Source organism: Xyrauchen texanus, chromosome 16 (assembly GCF_025860055.1).
Source record: "Xyrauchen texanus isolate HMW12.3.18 chromosome 16, RBS_HiC_50CHRs, whole genome shotgun sequence".
Taxonomy (NCBI): domain Eukaryota; kingdom Metazoa; phylum Chordata; class Actinopteri; order Cypriniformes; family Catostomidae; genus Xyrauchen; species Xyrauchen texanus.
In genome coordinates, this window is record NC_068291.1 from 42,969,317 (window position 1) to 42,990,206 (window position 20,890).

The 20,890-nt window shown below is 36.0% G+C and overlaps 1 protein-coding gene across 7 annotated transcripts in view; it reads right to left on the reverse strand.

Annotated features, from left to right (window-relative positions):
* Nucleotides 1-4,674: 4,674 nt before the first annotated feature.
* The window catches only part of tmx4 (thioredoxin-related transmembrane protein 4), a 30,506-nt gene continuing 14,290 nt past the window's right edge, over nt 4,675-20,890 (reverse strand). The window contains exons 6-8 of one of the 7 annotated variants that reach the window (XM_052146184.1): nt 19,596-19,697; nt 19,101-19,164; nt 4,675-5,761 (exon numbers count right to left, since the gene is read on the reverse strand). In XM_052146184.1, the coding sequence (XP_052002144.1) occupies nt 5,520-5,761; nt 19,101-19,164; nt 19,596-19,697 (408 nt within the window). In that variant the 3' untranslated portion in view covers nt 4,675-5,519. Of the gene's footprint in view, nt 5,762-11,250; nt 11,557-13,351; nt 13,416-13,849; nt 13,952-16,212; nt 17,281-19,100; nt 19,165-19,595; nt 19,698-20,890 lie in introns of those variants that run through there. The other 6 variants (XM_052146185.1, XM_052146182.1, XM_052146179.1 and 3 more) reach the window with 6 other exon arrangements.

Below are 20,890 nucleotides of genomic sequence, written 5' to 3' on the forward strand. Positions count from 1 at the left end.
CATTTGGACATTGCATATTGATACATGATATTTAAGTCTTGTCAACCATTTTAAGCTTCTTAGCAGCTTATATAATAGTTGTATCTTGGGGTAGAGCTGGTGAAATGTGACATTTCGAATAGAGGTCGGCCGAATGTGGACTTTGTCGAAACCAATAATGAAAGTGATGGAAAAGTTCATTAATACATTTTGTAGGTAGGCAAGATTTATATTTCACAAGATGCGTTTTTTTATTATTATATACAAGATATGACGTTGGAGACACGATGTGCTGACGGGGCACGTGTCCATATAGTCGCATTTTTCTTTGCATGCCCTCGCTTCAAATTGGAGCGCTTCATTTATCTAACCAAAATAACAAAATATGCATTGAAGTGAATTTAAATATTTGAATGAATATTGTCAATGATTTCACTTCTAGAGGCCGCTATATATTCCTACTGTAGTACCGAGTTGTTTTAACTCTAGAATCCTCCAGAGGAGGAACAGGGAAATATAATAAAATAATATATCGGCAACTATCGGCATAGATTTTTTACAGATAACCATTAGTTCCAAAAAGTAACTATCGGCACCAATTAATTGGTAAAACTGATATATCGGTCTACCTCTAATTTCAAATACTGCATCTACAATTTACATTACTACATGGAACTATAGTAACTAGAGGTAGACCGATATATCGGTTTTATGATTAATCGTGTCGATAGTTACTTTATGGAACTATCGGTTATCTGCAAAAATCTATGTCGATAGTTGTAGATAGATTTTTCCGCCTCATCAATAAACCTCATCTTGTGAAATAAATATATATATATATATATATATATATATATATATATGTATATATATATATATACTGATCATCCACAACATTAAAACCACCTGCCTAATATTGTGTAGGTCCCCCTCATGCCATCAAAACAGCGCCAACTCGCGTCTCAGAACAGCATTCAGAGATTATATTCTTCTCAGCACAATTGTACAGAGTGGTTATCTGAGTTACGTCAGACTTTGTCAGTTCAAACCAGTCTGGCCATTCTCTATTGACCTCTCTCATCAACAAGGCATTTCCATCCGCAAAGTGATGTCACTTTGTACAGGCCCCGCCCACAACTGTTGACGGACACTGCCGACGGACATGTTTGTTTGTGTGTGTTGTTTCGTTATAGCGCTTAGCGAACGTTGTAACAGTATTTGTGTGTGTGTGTGTGTGTTGCACATCCATTGTTGCAAAACTGCTGAAAAAACTCTCCAACAAATAAATACATTTATCAAATGGCCTTTCGGAAACTTCCTGAATCATTCTCAAAGTTGTTCCTTCTGATGGAGTCTCTCCCTCATCAGTGTCTGACTCCGGTTCAAACACATCGGGCTGAACACCTCTATTTACACTGTCAGTCATATTGCTAATGATGTCTAGATATCCCAAGCAGAGATGTCAAAACTCCGCCCCATATGAGCACCAGCTCATTTGCATTTAAAGACACACACACACACAAAAACAGCTCGTTTTTATTCCCACCCAAAAATTGGTATAATAAATTATTTGTGTGGTATTTTGAGCTGAAACTTCAAAGACACATTCTGGGGACACCAAAGGTTTAAATAACATCTTGTGAAAAGTGGCATAATAGGTGCACCTTTAAAGAAAAGGAGAGATGAGTTGAAATACATTTTGAGGTAATTAACATTATGCCACAAATGCTGTTGATTGAGCTTAGCTTTTTTTAACCCGAATATTCTGTTAAGAACTCATTTTATAATAAAAACATGTATAGTTTAGTGTAAACATTGTATAAATGACTTTTCTTTTAGTGTTTCTGCATTTACCTGTTACGTTTTCTTTACGCTTTGGTCTGGATGGCCAAATGCAGTCCGCAATCAACACCAGCATCTAATGGGGAAAGGTGAAATTAAACCGAATCATTAATTCAACTCAAGCAGGAAGTTCACTTTTAAAAGTTTAATTTGTGATGCGAGAATCACCCACTGAATCCTCAAAAGAGCCACGAGAATCGACCAGCACTACACAACTCACCGTTGTATAATGTAGAGCCATCTTCGTTTCAAAATTGATTATATAATTCCTTCTGGTGCAAGTTATCAAGTATCTAAATGTGTGATCTGCTTCATAGAGCGCTCACAGTAGATGAAGCCAAGTGCACTTTGATGCTTTCCTTTACTAAATGTGAGGAAATACTCTTTTTAGATCTGTACAGTTAATGTATCATCCGCAGAATAATTTATGCATGAGATACTTTCATGCATATCACTTTGTACTGTATAAATGAATTTACATAAGCTGTGAAAATGATGTTTTTTAAACTTACCAGGCCGAGCACTAGTCCCATAAAGAGTGTAATGATGGCAAATATCACGTAAGAGCCCCATGAGGGAATGCCCAGTGTATTAGTCAGGTAAGTGTGGATTTGCTGTGTTAAATGGACAAAAAGAGTTAATATTGAGATGTACAAAAACCTACATATACATTTCAAATAAGCAGAATTGGATATATAATATATAAGCTTTTGGGGAAAGTATAGATTTGTAGTCATATAAATAACAAAGCAGTGTGACATTATTTCTTATATGGAACACAAAAGGAGAAATTTTGCCGCTCTCTTCTATTGACCTGTTTCAGTGATGTCACTTTTCCCCCCAGCCGCCATATTTGTGACCATCAGCAGGAGAAAACAATGGCGATGAATGGAAAAACATCAAGAAAAACTTCAAATAATGATTTTGATCCATGCAAAGTCCCAGGAAAGGTGTATACAGGTCTGAGGTCAACACACACATTTCTAACTTTGACATTTGAGGACATTTAAATCTATTTGATCCAGGATTTACCTCCGTACGCTGGTGAGTCTGATGTGTGACCGGCGAGTACACGCGCCTACAGGTTCATCACCGCTCTTTGATCAAAATATTACAAAACATCTGTGATGATCCTTGGAGACAGTGGAATGAAAAGTGCCATATTACAAAGTTTCACTAGCATCAGAATAGTATTCAAAACAGACGAGGAGCGTTGAAGCCGAAAGTCCGGGAAAGTGTTTTGGGGCCTCTTTGTGTTGGTGCAACAAGGTGACATTCCTTGGCTTCTAGAGGGCACATAGCTCTTCAGAAATGATTTTAGGTATGCCAGCATCAGAGCCTTGAATTTAATGCGTGCATCAACCGGCAGCCAGTGGAGAGAGACAAGGAGTGGTGTAACATGCGCTCTCTTTAGTTCATTAAAGACCAGACGTGCTACTGCATTCTGGATCATTTGCAGGAAAGCAAGTCACTTCCTGATAGATCTTTGTGTTTTAGGTAGAGAACTGTGTGTAGTGTTTTGAAAAAAGTGCTTTATGCAATTGAAAACTGAGTCAAAGGCTGAGAAATAGCTTATGGTTTTGAAGATTTGGCATGTACTTTTGCACTTTGAGTGAGAGATTTCAAAAATCGTGTGACATGAAAAGACTTTGTGTGTAAGCAGTTGGTAAAAACTGTAATTAAAATTAGTTTTTTTACCGTAATCGCCAAGTTTTTTGTTGTTTTTTTATAATGGCTTCTGTCAAATAAATACATTTAAAAATTTAAATAAAACAATGTCCTTATGAAGATTAACAATGGTATCAGTAAAACTGTAGTAAAATGTTTTTTAAAAGAATATGGAAGAATATGTAATCACAAACAAAACTATAGTAACCATGTTTGTTTGCAGAACGATTGATTTGTATTACTAGTTTTGGTTTTCCTGCTGTTTTAATATGGTTTTGCCTACAAATATCTTGTAATGTGGTAACTGTAGTAAATCCAGAACAAATACAGAAACTACAAATACACAACCATGGATAATATCAAAATATTTCAAATAATAAATTCCCTTCCCTGTCCTCTAAGGGTCTCCGTAGTATACAGACATACAAAACACTGACATGGAAAACTGCTTTCCTCTCTCCAACTTTTAATTTACATAGAAAACACAAGTAAAACTGTTTAATGAACTCAAGACCAGCAGTTATACACACCTCGCACAACACAATGAAATTATCAATGTTTTTACAGCATATGATAAATGACAAACACAGGAACATCTAAGTAACGTGCTGGCATGTTTCTTTGTGTTACTACTTACAAACCCACTTAATTCACCGGGTAAACATTTATATGCTACACAAATTTAAACAGTCTGTCAATAGTATAAAAATGAAAGGCAAGTGACCATCAAGTAATTGAAAGACTGCATCAATTTCAATATCAAAGACATTGTAAAAGTTCTGAAGTGCAATTTAATAAATTCCATTTGCAATGATGGGAAATTACAAATCTACACCGTATAAAAGAACGCTTTTATGCAACTGAGAAATACTTAAACCTGAGATCTTGTATGCAATGCATCCTTCAGGTAATATGTTGTATTAATGTAATGATGATTACGGACAGTTTGTGATATTCACACAATATGCATTAAGTTTTAAAGGCTGCAATAGTGCAAGAAATACTCTTCATTTTCGACATACTGCGCTTAGAACCTTTTCTTCTGAAATCAGTCAGGATTGCAAATGCAGGACTTTATTAGTGGCACGGAAATGTATAACATGGATAAACATGGGAGCATTCATCATGACAAATATAAAACAATGAAGGAATTTGGGTAAAACAACTGACTGAAACTTGTCAAGAACTTGTCCGGGTCTTATTTCTAGCCAAAAAGTTTTAAAAGATATTTTAACTTTCATAAAGAAAATGAAGCCTATTTTAGGCCATTACCATTATATTTGCCATTATTTTCATGATAATTAAGCACATTTTCACCCACAATTCTTGCTCTTTACTGTAATGCATCCAGTTAATAAAATGTTTGGATTTTTTCATAATTATTATTTTTAATCATGACTTTGATTACTAGAATATAGTACATTTTGTGTCTTAAAAATGTTGGCTTTTTCATAAAAAAAAATAAAAAAGAAATACATTAATTAAAATCAGCATTATTTAAAGACTGTACATGTACAAATACTTCATAATTATAAAATAAATGACATTAAATATGATAATAATTTACATGTTTTTCCATTTCATTACAGTAATGAAAACACCACGTAAATGTGCTTAACTTTCATTCAAATAATGACAATATTATTTCTTATTTTTGTTTATATTTTTTGCTGTGAAAAGTGACCCTGACGTGTTCTTTACAGAAGGAAGTCATCCAAACACATTGTAAACAAGCATTCGAATCGTGTTTATGCTCATACGTATAACATTTGGTGTATATACTAAATATAAAACCATAAAACATTAAGAGTAGGTCTGTAAATGTTTGGCATCAGACCTTTAGCAATAAATGTAAGCAACTTGTGTTCATAAATCAATTTAACCGCAGCTAGAAGCATCAAATGAGCAAACTGCGTTCTGCACGTGCAGTACGTTACAGAAATCTGTTGCTAGCTGGTGTCGCTTTTGCATATCCTACAGATATGGCATTTTCTTGTTTTGGTGGCAACGGCACTAAAAGCAATCACGCATTAAGTGCCCTCTGAAGTGTTCGGACCCTGCGGTTTGCGTTGTCTCACTGAGCTCTCTGCTGCCCCCTCTGGTGAACTCGGGTCACTGCAACTGGCGGCGGTGTTTGTGATTGGAGCATCCTCTTCTGTCGACTCTTCTTCCGACACTCTCTCACTCTCGTTGTCCGGGTCAGATGTGCGTTTGTCCTCTGTGAATATGTCTTCCACCTCGTCCTCCGAGACGTCCTCTTTTACAGTCAAAACTACAGAGACACAAAGATTTAAGTGTTTCATTTGTAGAAGTTTACAGAGCGAGTAAGACTGCATTTGGACATTTCATATTGATACATGATATTTAAGTCTTGTCAACCATTTTAAGCTTCTTAGCAGCTTATATAATAGTTGTATCTTGGGGTAGAGCTGGTGAAATGTGACATTTCAAATAGAGGTCGGCCGAATGTGGACTTTGTCGAAACCGATAATGAAAGTGATGGAAAAGTTCATTAATACATTTTGTAGGTAGGCAAGATTTATATTTCACAAGATGCATTTTTTTATTATTATATACAAGATATGACTTTGGAGACACGATGTGCTGACGGGGCACGTGTCCATATGGTCGCATTTTTCTTTGCATGCCCTCGCTTCAAATTGGAGCGCTTCATTTATCTAACCAAAATAACAAAATATGCATTGAAGTGAATTTAAATATTTGAATGAATATTGTCAATGATTTCACTTCTAGAGGCCGCTATATATTCCTACTGTAGTACCGAGTTGTTTTAACTCTAGAATCCTCCAGAGGAGGAACAGGGAAATATAATAAAATAATATATCGGCAACTATCGGCATAGATTTTTTACAGATAACCATTAGTTCCAAAAAGTAACTATCGGCACCAATTAATTGGTAAAACTGATATATCGGTCTACCTCTAATTTCAAATACTGCATCTACAATTTACATTACTACATGGAACTATAGTAACTAGAGGTAGACCGATATATCGGTTTTACGATTAATCGTGTCGATAGTTACTTTATGGAACTATCGGTTATCTGCAAAAATCTATGTCGATAGTTGCAGATAGATTTTTCCGCCTCATCAATAAACCTCATCTTGTGAAATAAATAAATATATATGTATATACTGATCATCCACAACATTAAAACCACCTGCCTAATATTGTGTAGGTCCCCCTCATGCCATCAAAACAGTGCCAACTCGCGTCTCAGAACAGCATTCAGAGATGATATTCTTCTCAGCACAATTGTACAGAGTGGTTATCTGAGTTACGTCAGACTTTGTCAGTTCAAACCAGTCTGACCATTCTCTATTGACCTCTCTCATCAACAAGGCATTTCCATCCGCAAAGTGATGTCACTTTGTACAGGCCCCGCCCACAACTGTTGACGGACACTGCCGACGGACATGTTTGTTTGTGTGTGTTGTTTCGTTATAGCGCATAGCGAACGTTGTAACAGTATTTGTGTGTGTGTGTGTGTGTGTTGCATATCCATTGTTGCAAAACTGCTGAAAAAACTCTCCAACAAATAAATACATTAATCAAATGGTCATTCGGAAACTTCCTGAATCATTCTCAAAGTTGTTCCTTCTGATGGAGTCTCTCCCTCATCAGTGTCTGACTCCGGTTCAAACACATCGGGCTGAACACCTCTATTTACACTGTCAGTCATATTGCTAATGATGTCTAGTTATCCCAAGCAGAGATGTCAAAACTCCGCCCCAAATGAGCACCAGCTCATTTGCATTTAAAGACACACACACACACACAAAAACAGCTCGTTTTTATTCCCACCCAAAAATTGGTATAATAAATTATTTGTGTGGTATTTTGAGCTGAAACTTCACAGACACATTCTGGGGACACCAAAGGTTTAAATAACATCTTGTGAAAAGTGGCATAATAGGAGCACCTTTAAAGAAAAGGAGAGATGAGTTGAAATACATTTTGAGGTAATTAACATTATGCCACAAATGCTGTTGATTGAGCTTAGCTTTTTTTTAACCCGGAATATTCTGTTAAGAACTCATTTTATAATAAAAACATGTATAGTTTAGTGTAAACATTGTATAAATGACTTTTCTTTTAGTGTTTCTGCATTTACCTGTTACGTTTTCTTTACGCTTTGGTCTGGATGGCCAAATGCAGTCCATAATCAACACCAGCATCTAATGGGGAAAGGTGAAATTAAACCGAATCATTAATTCAACTCAAGCAGGAAGTTCACTTTTAAAAGTTTGATTTGTGATGCGAGAATCACCCACTGAATCCTCAAAAGAGCCGCAGAATCGACCAGCACTACACAACTCACCGTTGTATAATGTAGAGCCATCTTCGTTTCAAAATTGATTATATAATTCCTTCTGGTGCAAGTTATCAAGTATCTAAATGTGTGATCTGCTTCATAGAGCGCTCACAGTAGATGAAGCCAAGTGCACTTTGATGCTTTCCTTTACTAAATGTGAGGAAATACTCTTTTTAGATCTGTACAGTTAATGTATCATCCGCAGAATAATTTATGCATGAGATACTTTCATGCATATCACTTTGTACTGTATAAATGAATTTACATAAGCTGTGAAAATGATGTTTTTTAAACTTACCAGGCCGAGCACTAGTCCCATAAAGAGTGTAATGATGGCAAATATCACGTAAGAGCCCCATGAGGGAATGCCCAGTGTATTAGTCAGGTAAGTGTGGATTTGCTGTGTTAAATGGACAAAAAGAGTTAATATTGAGATGTACAAAAACCTACATATACATTTCAAATAAGCAGAATTGGATATATAATATATAAGCTTTTGGGGAAAGTATAGATTTGTAGTCATGTAAATAACAAAGCAGTGTGACATTATTTCTTATATGGAACACAAAAGGAGAAATTTTGCCGCTCTCTTCTATTGACCTGTTTCAGTGATGTCACTTTTTCCCCAGCCGCCATATTTGTGACCATCAGCAGGAGAAAACAATGGCGATGAATGGAAAAACATCAAGAAAAACTTCAAATAATGCGTTTGATCCATGCAAAGTCCCAGGAAAGGTGTATACAGGTCTGAGGTCAACACACACATTTCTAACTTTGACTTTTGAGGACATTTAAATCTATTTGATCCAGGATTTACCTCCGTACGCCGGTGAGTCTGATGTGTGACCAGCGAGTACACGCGCCTACAGGTTCATCACCGCTCTTTGATCAAAATATTACAAAACGTCTGTGATGATCCTTGGAGACAGTGGAATGAAAAGTGCCATATTACAAAGTTTCACTAGCATCAGAATAGTATTCAAAACAGACGAGGAGCGTTGAAGCCGAAAGTCCGGGAAAGTGTTTTGGGGCCTCTTTGTGTTGGTGCAACAAGGTGACATTCCTTGGCTTCTAGAGGGCACATAGCTCTTCAGAAATGATTTTAGGTATGCCAGCATCAGAGCCTTGAATTTAATGCGTGCATCAACCGGCAGCCAGTGGAGAGAGAGACAAGGAGTGGTGTAACATGCGCTCTCTTTAGTTCATTAAAGACCAGACGTGCTACTGCATTCTGGATCATTTGCAGGAAAGCAAGTCACTTCCTGATAGATCTTTGTGTTTTAGGTAGAGAACTGTGTGTAGTGTTTTGAAAAAAGTGCTTTATGCAATTGAAAACTGAGTCAAAGGCTGAGAAATAGCTTATGGTTTTGAAGATTTGGCATGTACTTTTGCACTTTGAGTGAGAGATTTCAAAAATCGTGTGACATGAACAGACTTTGTGTGTAAGCAGTTGGTAAAAACTGTAATTAAAATTAGTTTTTTTTACCGTAATCGCCAAGTTTTTTGTTGTTTTTTTTATAATGGCTTCTGTCAAATAAATACATTTAAAAATTTAAATAAAACAATGTCCTTATGAAGATTAACAATGGTATCAGTAAAACTGTAGTAAAATGTTTTTTAAAAGAATATGGAAGAATATGTAATCACAAACAAAACTATAGTAACCATGTTTGTTTGCAGAACGATTGATTTGTATTACTAGTTTTGGTTTTCCTGCTGTTTTAATATGGTTTTGCCTACAAATATCTTGTAATGTGGTAACTGTAGTAAATCCAGAACAAATACAGAAACTACAAATACACAACCATGGATAATATCAAAATATTTCAAATAATAAATTCCCTTCCCTGTCCTCTAAGGGTCTCCGTAGTATACAGACATACAAAACACTGACATGGAAAACTGCTTTCCTCTCTCCAACTTTTAATTTACATAGAAAACACAAGTAAAACTGTTTAATGAACTCAAGACCAGCAGTTATACACACCTCGCACAACACAATGAAATTATCAATGTTTTTACAGCATATGATAAATGACAAACACAGGAACATCTAAGTAACGTGCTGGCATGTTTCTTTGTGTTACTACTTACAAACCCACTTAATTCACCGGGTAAACATTTATATGCTACACAAATTTAAACAGTCTGTCAATAGTATAAAAATGAAAGGCAAGTGACCATCAAGTAATTGAAAGACTGCATCAATTTCAATATCAAAGACATTGTAAAAGTTCTGAAGTGCAATTTAATAAATTCCATTTGCAATGATGGGAAATTACAAATCTACACCGTATAAAAGAACGTTTTTATGCAACTGAGAAATACTTAAACCTGAGATCTTGTATGCAATGCATCCTTCAGGTAATATGTTGTATTAATGTAATGATGATTACGGACAGTTTGTGATATTCACACAATATGCATTAAGTTTTAAAGGCTGCAATAGTGCAAGAAATACTCTTCATTTTCGACATACTGCGCTTAGAACCTTTTCTTCTGAAATCAGTCAGGATTGCAAATGCAGGACTTTATTAGTGGCACGGAAATGTATAACATGGATAAACATGGGAGCATTCATCATGACAAATATAAAACAATGAAGGAATTTGGGTAAAACAACTGACGAAACTTGTCAAGAACTTGTCCGGGTCTTATTTCTAGCCAAAAAGTTTTAAAAGATATTTTAACTTTCATAAAGAAAATGAAGCCTATTTTAGGCCATTACCATTATATTTGCCATTATTTTCATGATAATTAAGCACATTTTCACCCACAATTCTTGCTCTTTACTGTAATGCATCCAGTTAATAAAATGTTTGGATTTTTTCATAATTATTATTTTTAATCATGACTTTGATTACTAGAATATAGTACATTTTGTGTCTTAAAAATGTTGGCTTTTTCATAAAAAAAAATAAAAAGAAATACATTAATTAAAATCAGCATTATTTAAAGACTGTACATGTACAAATACTTCATAATTATAAAATAAATGACATTAAATATGATAATAATTTACATGTTTTTCCATTTCATTACAGTAATGAAAACACCACGTAAATGTGCTTAACTTTCATTCAAATAATGACAATATTATTTCTTATTTTTGTTTATATTTTTTGCTGTGAAAAGTGACCCTGACGTGTTCTTTACAGAAGGAAGTCATCCAAACACATTGTAAACAAGCATTCGAATCGTGTTTATGCTCATACGTATAACATTTGGTGTATATACTAAATATAAAACCATAAAACATTAAGAGTAGGTCTGTAAATGTTTGGCATCAGACCTTTAGCAATAAATGTAAGCAACTTGTGTTCATAAATCAATTTAACCGCAGCTAGAAGCATCAAATGAGCAAACTGCGTTCTGCACGTGCAGTACGTTACAGAAATCTGTTGCTAGCTGGTGTACGCTTTTGCATATCCTACAGATATGGCATTTTCTTCTTTTGGTGGCAACGGCACTAAAAGCAATCACGCATTAAGTGCCCTCTGAAGTGTTCGGACCCTGCGGTTTGCGTTGTCTCACTGAGCTCTCTGCTGCCCCTTCTGGTGAACTCGGGTCACTGCAACTGGCGGCGGTGTTTGTGATTGGAGCATCCTCTTCTGTCGACTCTTCTTCCGACACTCTCTCACTCTCGTTGTCCAGGTCAGATGTGCGTTTGTCCTCTGTGAATATGTCTTCCACCTCGTCCTCCGAGACGTCCTCTTTTACAGTCAAAACTACAGAGACACAAAGATTTAAGTGTTTCATTTGTAGAAGTTTACAGAGCGAGTAAGACTGCATTTGGACATTGCATATTGATACATGATATTTAAGTCTTGTCAACCATTTTAAGCTTCTTAGCAGCTTATATAATAGTTGTATCTTGGGGTAGAGCTGGTGAAATGTGACATTTCGAATAGAGGTCGGCCGAATGTGGACTTTGTCGAAACCGATAATGAAAGTGATGGAAAAGTTTTTTTATTATTATATACAAGATATGACGTTGGAGACACGATGTGCTGACGGGGCACGTGTCCATATAGTCGCATTTTTCTTTGCATGCCCTCGCTTCAACTTGGAGCGCTTCATTTATCTAACCAAAATAACAAAATATGCATTGAAGTGAATTTAAATATTTGAATGAATATTGTCAATGATTTCACTTCTAGAGGCCGCTATATATTCCTACTGTAGTACCGAAGTTGTTTTAACTCTAGAATCCTCCAGAGGAGGAACAGGGAAATATAATAAAATAATATATCGGCAACTATCGGCATAGATTTTTTACAGATAACCATTAGTTCCAAAAAGTAACTATCGGCACCAATTAATTGGTAAAACTGATATATCGGTCTACCTCTAATTTCAAATACTGCATCTACAATTTACATTACTACACGGAACTATAGTAACTAGAGGTAGACCGATATATCGGTTTTACGATTAATCGTGTCGATAGTTACTTTATGGAACTATCGGTTATCTGCAAAAATCTATGTCGATAGTTGTAGATAGATTTTTCCGCCTCATCAATAAACCTCGTCTTGTGAAATAAATAAATATATATGTATATACTGATCATCCACAACATTAAAACCACCTGCCTAATATTGTGTAGGTCCCCCTCATGCCATCAAAACAGCGCCAACTCGCGTCTCAGAACAGCATTCAGAGATTATATTCTTCTCAGCACAATTGTACAGAGTGGTTATCTGAGTTACGTCAGACTTTATCAGTTCAAACCAGTCTGACCATTCTCTATTGACCTCTCTCATCAACAAGGCATTTCCATCCGCAAAGTGATGTCACTTTGTACAGGCCCCGCCCACAACTGTTGACGGACACTGCCAACGGACATGTTCGTTTGTGTGTGTTGTTTCGTTATAGCGCATAGCGAACGTTGTAACAGTATTTGTGTGTGTGTGTTGCACATCCATTGTTGCAAAACTGCTGAATAAACTCTCCAACAAATAAATACATTAATCAAATGGCCTTTCGGAAACTTCCTGAATCATTCTCAAAGTTGTTCCTTCTGATGGAGTCTCCCAGTGTCTGACTCCGGTTCAAACACATCGGGCTGAACACCTCTATTTACACTGTCAGTCATATTGCTAATGATGTCTAGTTATCCCAAGCAGAGATGTCAAAACTCCGCCCCAAATGAGCACCAGCTCATTTGCATTTAAAGACACACACACACAAAAACAGCTCGTTTTTATTCCCACCCAAAAATTGGTATAATAAATTATTTGTGTGGTATTTTGAGCTGAAACTTCACAGACACATTCTGGGGACACCAAAGGTTTAAATAACATCTTGTGAAAAGTGGCATAATAGGTGCACCTTTAAAGAAAAGGAGAGATGAGTTGAAATACATTTTGAGGTAATTAACATTATGCCACAAATGCTGTTGATTGAGCTTAGCTTTTTTAACCCGAATATTCTGTTAAGAACTCATTTTATAATAAAAACATGTATAGTTTAGTGTAAACATTGTATAAATGACTTTTCTTTTAGTGTTTCTGCATTTACCTGTTACGTTTTCTTTACGCTTTGGTCTGGATGGCCAAATGCAGTCCACAATCAACACCAGCATCTAATGGGGAAAGGTGAAATTAAACCGAATCATTAATTCAACTCAAGCAGGAAGTTCACTTTTAAAAGTTTGATTTGTGATGCGAGAATCACCCACTGAATCCTCAAAAGAGCCGCAGAATCGACCAGCACTACACAACTCACCGTTGTATAATGTAGAGCCATCTTCGTTTCAAAATTGATTATATAATTCCTTCTGGTGCAAGTTATCAAGTATCTAAATGTGTGATCTGCTTCATAGAGGCTCACAGTAGATGAAGCCAAGTGCACTTTGATGCTTTCCTTTACTAAATGTGAGGAAATACTCTTTTTAGATCTGTACAGTTAATGTATCATCCATAGAATAATTTATGCATGAGATACTTTCATGCATATCACTTTGTACTGTATAAATGAATTTACATAAGCTGTGAAAATGATGTTTTTTAAACTTACCAGGCCGAGCACTAGTCCCATAAAGAGTGTAATGATGGCAAATATCACGTAAGAGCCCCATGAGGGAATGCCCAGTGTATTAGTCAGGTAAGTGTGGATTTGCTGTGTTAAATGGACAAAAAGAGTTAATATTGAGATGTACAAAAACCTACATATACATTTCAAATAAGCAGAATTGGATATATAATATATAAGCTTTTGGGGAAAGTATAGATTTGTAGTCATGTAAATAACAAAGCAGTGTGACATTATTTCTTATATGGAACACAAAAGGAGAAATTTTGCCGCTCTCTTCTATTGACCTGTTTCAGTGATGTCACTTTTTCCCCCAGCCGCCATATTTGTGACCATCAGCAGGAGAAAACAATGGCGATGAATGGAAAAACATCAAGAAAAACTTCAAATAATGCGTTTGATCCATGCAAAGTCCCAGGAAAGGTGTATACAGGTCTGAGGTCAACACACACATTTCTAACTTTGACATTTGAGGACATTTAAATCTATTTGATCCAGGATTTACCTCCGTACGCCGGTGAGTCTGATGTGTGACCAGCGAGTACACGCGCCTACAGGTTCATCACCGCTCTTTGATCAAAATATTACAAAACGTCTGTGATGATCCTTGGAGACAGTGGAATGAAAAGTGCCATATTACAAAGTTTCACTAGCATCAGAATAGTATTCAAAACAGACGAGGAGCGTTGAAGCCGAAAGTCCGGGAAAGTGTTTTGGGGCCTCTTTGTGTTGGTGCAACAAGGTGACATTCCTTGGCTTCTAGAGGGCACATAGCTCTTCAGAAATGATTTTAGGTATGCCAGCATCAGAGCCTTGAATTTAATGCGTGCATCAACCGGCAGCCAGTGGAGAGAGAGACAAGGAGTGGTGTAACATGCGCTCTCTTTAGTTCATTAAAGACCAGACGTGCTACTGCATTCTGGATCATTTGCAGGAAAGCAAGTCACTTCCTGATAGATCTTTGTGTTTTAGGTAGAGAACTGTGTGTAGTGTTTTGAAAAAAGTGCTTTATGCAATTGAAAACTGAGTCAAAGGCTGAGAAATAGCTTATGGTTTTGAAGATTTGGCATGTACTTTTGCACTTTGAGTGAGAGATTTCAAAAATCGTGTGACATGAAACAGACTTTGTGTGTAAGCAGTTGGTAAAAACTGTAATTAAAATTAGTTTTTTTACCGTAATCGCCAAGTTTTTTGTTGTTTTTTTATAATGGCTTCTGTCAAATAAATACATTTAAAAATTTAAATAAAACAATGTCCTTATGAAGATTAACAATGGTATCAGTAAAACTGTAGTAAAATGTTTTTTAAAAGAATATGGAAGAATATGTAATCACAAACAAAACTATAGTAACCATGTTTGTTTGCAGAACGATTGATTTGTATTACTAGTTTTGGTTTTCCTGCTGTTTTAATATGGTTTTGCCTACAAATATCTTGTAATGTGGTAACTGTAGTAAATCCAGAACAAATACAGAAACTACAAATACACAACCATGGATAATATCAAAATATTTCAAATAATAAATTCCCTTCCCTGTCCTCTAAGGGTCTCCGTGAGTATACAGACATACAAAACACTGACATGGAAAACTGCTTTCCTCTCTCCAACTTTTAATTTACATAGAAAACACAAGTAAAACTGTTTAATGAACTCAAGACCAGCAGTTATACACACCTCGCACAACACAATGAAATTATCAATGTTTTTACAGCATATGATAAATGACAAACACAGGAACATCTAAGTAACGTGCTGGCATGTTTCTTTGTGTTACTACTTACAAACCCACTTAATTCACCGGGTAAACATTTATATGCTACACAAATTTAAACAGTCTGTCAATAGTATAAAAATGAAAGGCAAGTGACCATCAAGTAATTGAAAGACTGCATCAATTTCAATATCAAAGACATTGTAAAAGTTCTGAAGTGCAATTTAATAAATTCCATTTGCAATGATGGGAAATTACAAATCTACACCAGTATAAAAGAACGTTTTTATGCAACTGAGAAATACTTAAACCTGAGATCTTGTATGCAATGCATCCTTCAGGTAATATGTTGTATTAATGTAATGATGATTACGGACAGTTTGTGATATTCACACAATATGCATTAAGTTTTAAAGGCTGCAATAGTGCAAGAAATACTCTTCATTTTCGACATACTACGCTTAGAACCTTTTCTTCTGAAATCAGTCAGGATTGCAAATGCAGGACTTTATTAGTGGCACGGAAATGTATAACATGGATAAACATGGGAGCATTCATCATGACAAATATAAAACAATGAAGGAATTTGGGTAAAACAACTGATCGAAACTTGTCAAGAACTTGTCCGGTCTTATTTCTAGCCAAAAAGTTTTAAAAGATATTTTAACTTTCATAAAGAAAATGAAGCCTATTTTAGGCCATTACCATTATATTTGCCATTATTTTCATGATAATTAAGCACATTTTCACCCACAATTCTTGCTCTTTACTGTAATGCATCCAGTTAATAAAATGTTTGGATTTTTTCATAATTATTATTTTTAATCATGACTTTGATTACTAGAATATAGTACATTTTGTGTCTTAAAAATGTTGGCTTTTTCATAAAAAAAAATAAAAAGAAATACATTAATTAAAATCAGCATTATTTAAAGACTGTACATGTACAAATACTTCATAATTATAAAATAAATGACATTAAATATGATAATAATTTACATGTTTTTCCATTTCATTACAGTAATGAAAACACCACGTAAATGTGCTTAACTTTCATTCAAATAATGACAATATTATTTCTTATTTTTGTTTATATTTTTTGCTGTGAAAAGTGACCCTGACGTGTTCTTTACAGAAGGAAGTCATCCAAACACATTGTAAACAAGCATTCGAATCGTGTTTATGCTCATACGTATAACATTTGGTGTATATACTAAATATAAAACCATAAAACATTAAGAGTAGGTCTGTAAATGTTTGGCATCAGACCTTTAGCAATAAATGTAAGCAACTTGTGTTCATAAATCAATTTAACCGCAGCTAGAAGCATCAAATGAGCAAACTGCGTTCTGCACGTGCAGTACGTTACAGAAATCTGTTGCTAGCTGGTGTCGCTTTTGCATATCCTACAGATATGGCATTTTCTTCTTTTGGTGGCAACGGCACTAAAAGCAATCACGCATTAAGTGCCCTCTGAAGTGTTCGGACCCTGCGGTTTGCGTTGTCTCACTGAGCTCTCTGCTGCCCCTTCTGGTGAACTCGGGTCACTGCAACTGGCGGCGGTGTTTGTGATTGGAGCATCCTCTTCTGTCGACTCTTCTTCCGACACTCTCTCACTCTCGTTGTCCAGGTCAGATGTGCGTTTGTCCTCTGTGAATATGTCTTCCACCTCGTCCTCCGAGACGTCCTCTTTTACAGTCAAAACTACAGAGACACAAAGATTTAAGTGTTTCATTTGTAGAAGTTTACAGAGCGAGTAAGACTGCATTTGGACATTGCATATTGATACATGATATTTAAGTCTTGTCAACCATTTTAAGCTTCTTAGCAGCTTATATAATAGTTGTATCTTGGGGTAGAGCTGGTGAAATGTGACATTTCGAATAGAGGTCGGCCGAATGTGGACTTTAGTCGAAACCGATAATGAAAGTGATGGAAAAGTTTTTTTATTATTATATACAAGATATGACGTTGGAGACACGATGTGCTGACGGGGCACGTGTCCATATAGTCGCATTTTTCTTTGCATGCCCTCGCTTCAACTTGGAGCGCTTCATTTATCTAACCAAAATAACAAAATATGCATTGAAGTGAATTTAAATATTTGAATGAATATTGTCAATGATTTCACTTCTAGAGGCCGCTATATATTCCTACTGTAGTACCGAGTTGTTTTAACTCTAGAATCCTCCAGAGGAGGAACAGGGAAATATAATAAAATAATATATCGGCAACTATCGGCATAGATTTTTTACAGATAACCATTAGTTCCAAAAAGTAACTATCGGCACCAATTAATTGGTAAAACTGATATATCGGTCTACCTCTAATTTCAAATACTGCATCTACAATTTACATTACTACATGGAACTATAGTAACTAGAGGTAGACCGATATATCGGTTTTACGATTAATCGTGTCGATAGTTACTTTATGGAACTATCGGTTATCTGCAAAAATCTATGTCGATAGTTGCAGATAGATTTTTCCGCCTCATCAATAAACCTCATCTTGTGAAATAAATAAATATATATGTATATACTGATCATCCACAACATTAAAACCACCTGCCTAATATTGTGTAGGTCCCCCTCATGCCATCAAAACAGCGCCAACTCGCGTCTCAGAACAGCATTCAGAGATTATATTCTTCTCAGCACAATTGTACAGAGTGGTTATCTGAGTTACGTCAGACTTTGTCAGTTCAAACCAGTCTGACCATTCTCTATTGACCTCTCTCATCAACAAGGCATTTCCATCCGCAAAGTGATGTCACTTTGTACAGGCCCCGCCCACAACTGTTGACGGACACTGCCGACGGACATGTTTGTTTGTGTGTGTTGTTTCAGTTATAGCGCATAGCTGAACGTTGTAACAGTATTTGTGTGTGTGTGTGTGTGTGTTGCATATCCATTGTTGCAAAACTGCTGAAAAAACTCTCCAACAAATAAATACATTTATCAAATGGCCTTTCGGAAACATCCTGAATCATTCTCAAAGTTGTTCCTTCTGATGGAGTCTCTCCCTCATCAGTGTCTGACTCGGTTCAAACACATCGGGCTGAACACCTCTATTTACACTGTCAGTCATATTGCTAATGATGTCTAGTTATCCCAAGCAGAGATGTCAAAACTCCGCCCCAAATGAGCACCAGCTCATTTGCATTTAAAGACACACACACACACACACAAAAACAGCTCGTTTTTATTCCCACCCAAAAATTGGTATAATAAATTATTTGTGTGGTATTTTGAGCTGAAACTTCACAGACACATTCTGGGGACACCAAAGGTTTAAATAACATCTTGTGAAAAGTGGCATAATAGGTGCACCTTTAAAGAAAAGGAGAGATGAGTTGAAATACATTTTGAGGTAATTAACATTATGCCACAAATGCTGTTGATTGAGCTTAGCTTTTTTTTAACCCGGAATATTCTGTTAAGAACTCATTTTATAATAAAAACATGTATAGTTTAGTGTAAACATTGTATAAATGACTTTTCTTTTAGTGTTTCTGCATTTACCTGTTACGTTTTCTTTACGCTTTGGTCTGGATGGCCAAATGCAGTCCGCAATCAACACCAGCATCTAATGGGGAAAGGTGAAATTAAACCGAATCATTAATTCAACTCAAGCAGGAAGTTCACTTTTAAAAGTTTGATTTGTGATGCGAGAATCACCCACTGAATCCTCAAAAGAGCCGCAGAATCGACCAGCACTACACAACTCACCGTTGTATAATGTAGAGCCATCTTCGTTTCAAAATTGATTATATAATTCCTTCTGGTGCAAGTTATCAAGTATCTAAATGTGTGATCTGCTTCATAGAGCTCACAGTAGATGAAGCCAAGTGCACTTTGATGCTTTCCTTTACTAAATGTGAGGAAATACTCTTTTAGATCTGTACAGTTAATGTATCATCCATAGAATAATTTATGCATGAGATACTTTCATGCATATCACTTTGTACTGTATAAATGAATTTACATAAGCTGTGAAAATGATGTTTTTAAACTTACCAGGCCGAGCACTAGTCCCATAAAGAGTGTAATGATGGCAAATATCACGTAAGAGCCCCATGAGGGAATGCCCAGTGTATTAGTCAGGTAAGTGTGGATTTGCTGTGTTAAATGGACAAAAAGAGTTAATATTGAGATGTACAAAAACCTACATATACATTTCAAATAAGCAGAATTGGATATATAATATATAAGCTTTTGGGGAAAGTATAGATTTGTAGTCATGTAAATAACAAAGCAGTGTGACATTATTTCTTATATGGAACACAAAAGGAGAAATTTTGCCGCTCTCTTCTATTGACCTGTTTCAGTGATGTCACTTTTTCCCCAGCCGCCATATTTGTGACCATCAGCAGGAGAAAACAATGGCGATGAATGGAAAAACATCAAGAAAAACTTCAAATAATGCGTTTGATCCATGCAAAGTCCCAGGAAAGGTGTATACAGGTCTGAGGTCAACACACACATTTCTAACTTTGACTTTTGAGGACATTTAAATCTATTTGATCCAGGATTTACCTCCGTACGCCGGTGAGTCTGATGTGTGACCAGCGAGTACACGCGCCTACAGGTTCATCACCGCTCTTTGATCAAAATATTACAAAACGTCTGTGATGATCCTTGGAGACAGTGGAATGAAAAGTGCCATATTACAAAGTTTCACTAGCATCAGAATAGTATTCAAAACAGACGAGGAGCGTTGAAGCCGAAAGTCCGGGAAAGTGTTTTGGGGCCTCTTTGTGTTGGTGCAACAAGGTGACATTCCTTGGCTTCTAGAGGGCACATAGCTCTTCAGAAATGATTTTAGGTATGCCAGCATCAGAGCCTTGAATTTAATGCGTGCATCAACCGGCAGCCAGTGGAGAGAGAGACAAGGAGTGGTGTAACATGCGCTCTCTTTAGTTCATTAAAGACCAGACGTGCTACTGCATTCTGGATCATTTGCAGGAAAGCAAGTCACTTCCTGATAGATCTTTGTGTTTTAGGTAGAGAACTGTGTGTAGTGTTTTGAAAAAAGTGCTTTATGCAATTGAAAACTGAGTCAAAGGCTGAGAAATAGCTTATGGTTTTGAAGATTTGGCATGTACTTTTGCACTTTGAGTGAGAGATTTCAAAAATCGTGTGACATGAAAAGACTTTGTGTGTAAGCAGTTGGTAAAAACTGTAATTAAAATTAGTTTTTTTACCGTAATCGCCAAGTTTTTTGTTGTTTTTTTATAATGGCTTCTGTCAAATAAATACATTTAAAAATTTAAATAAAACAATGTCCTTATGAAGATTAACAATGGTATCAG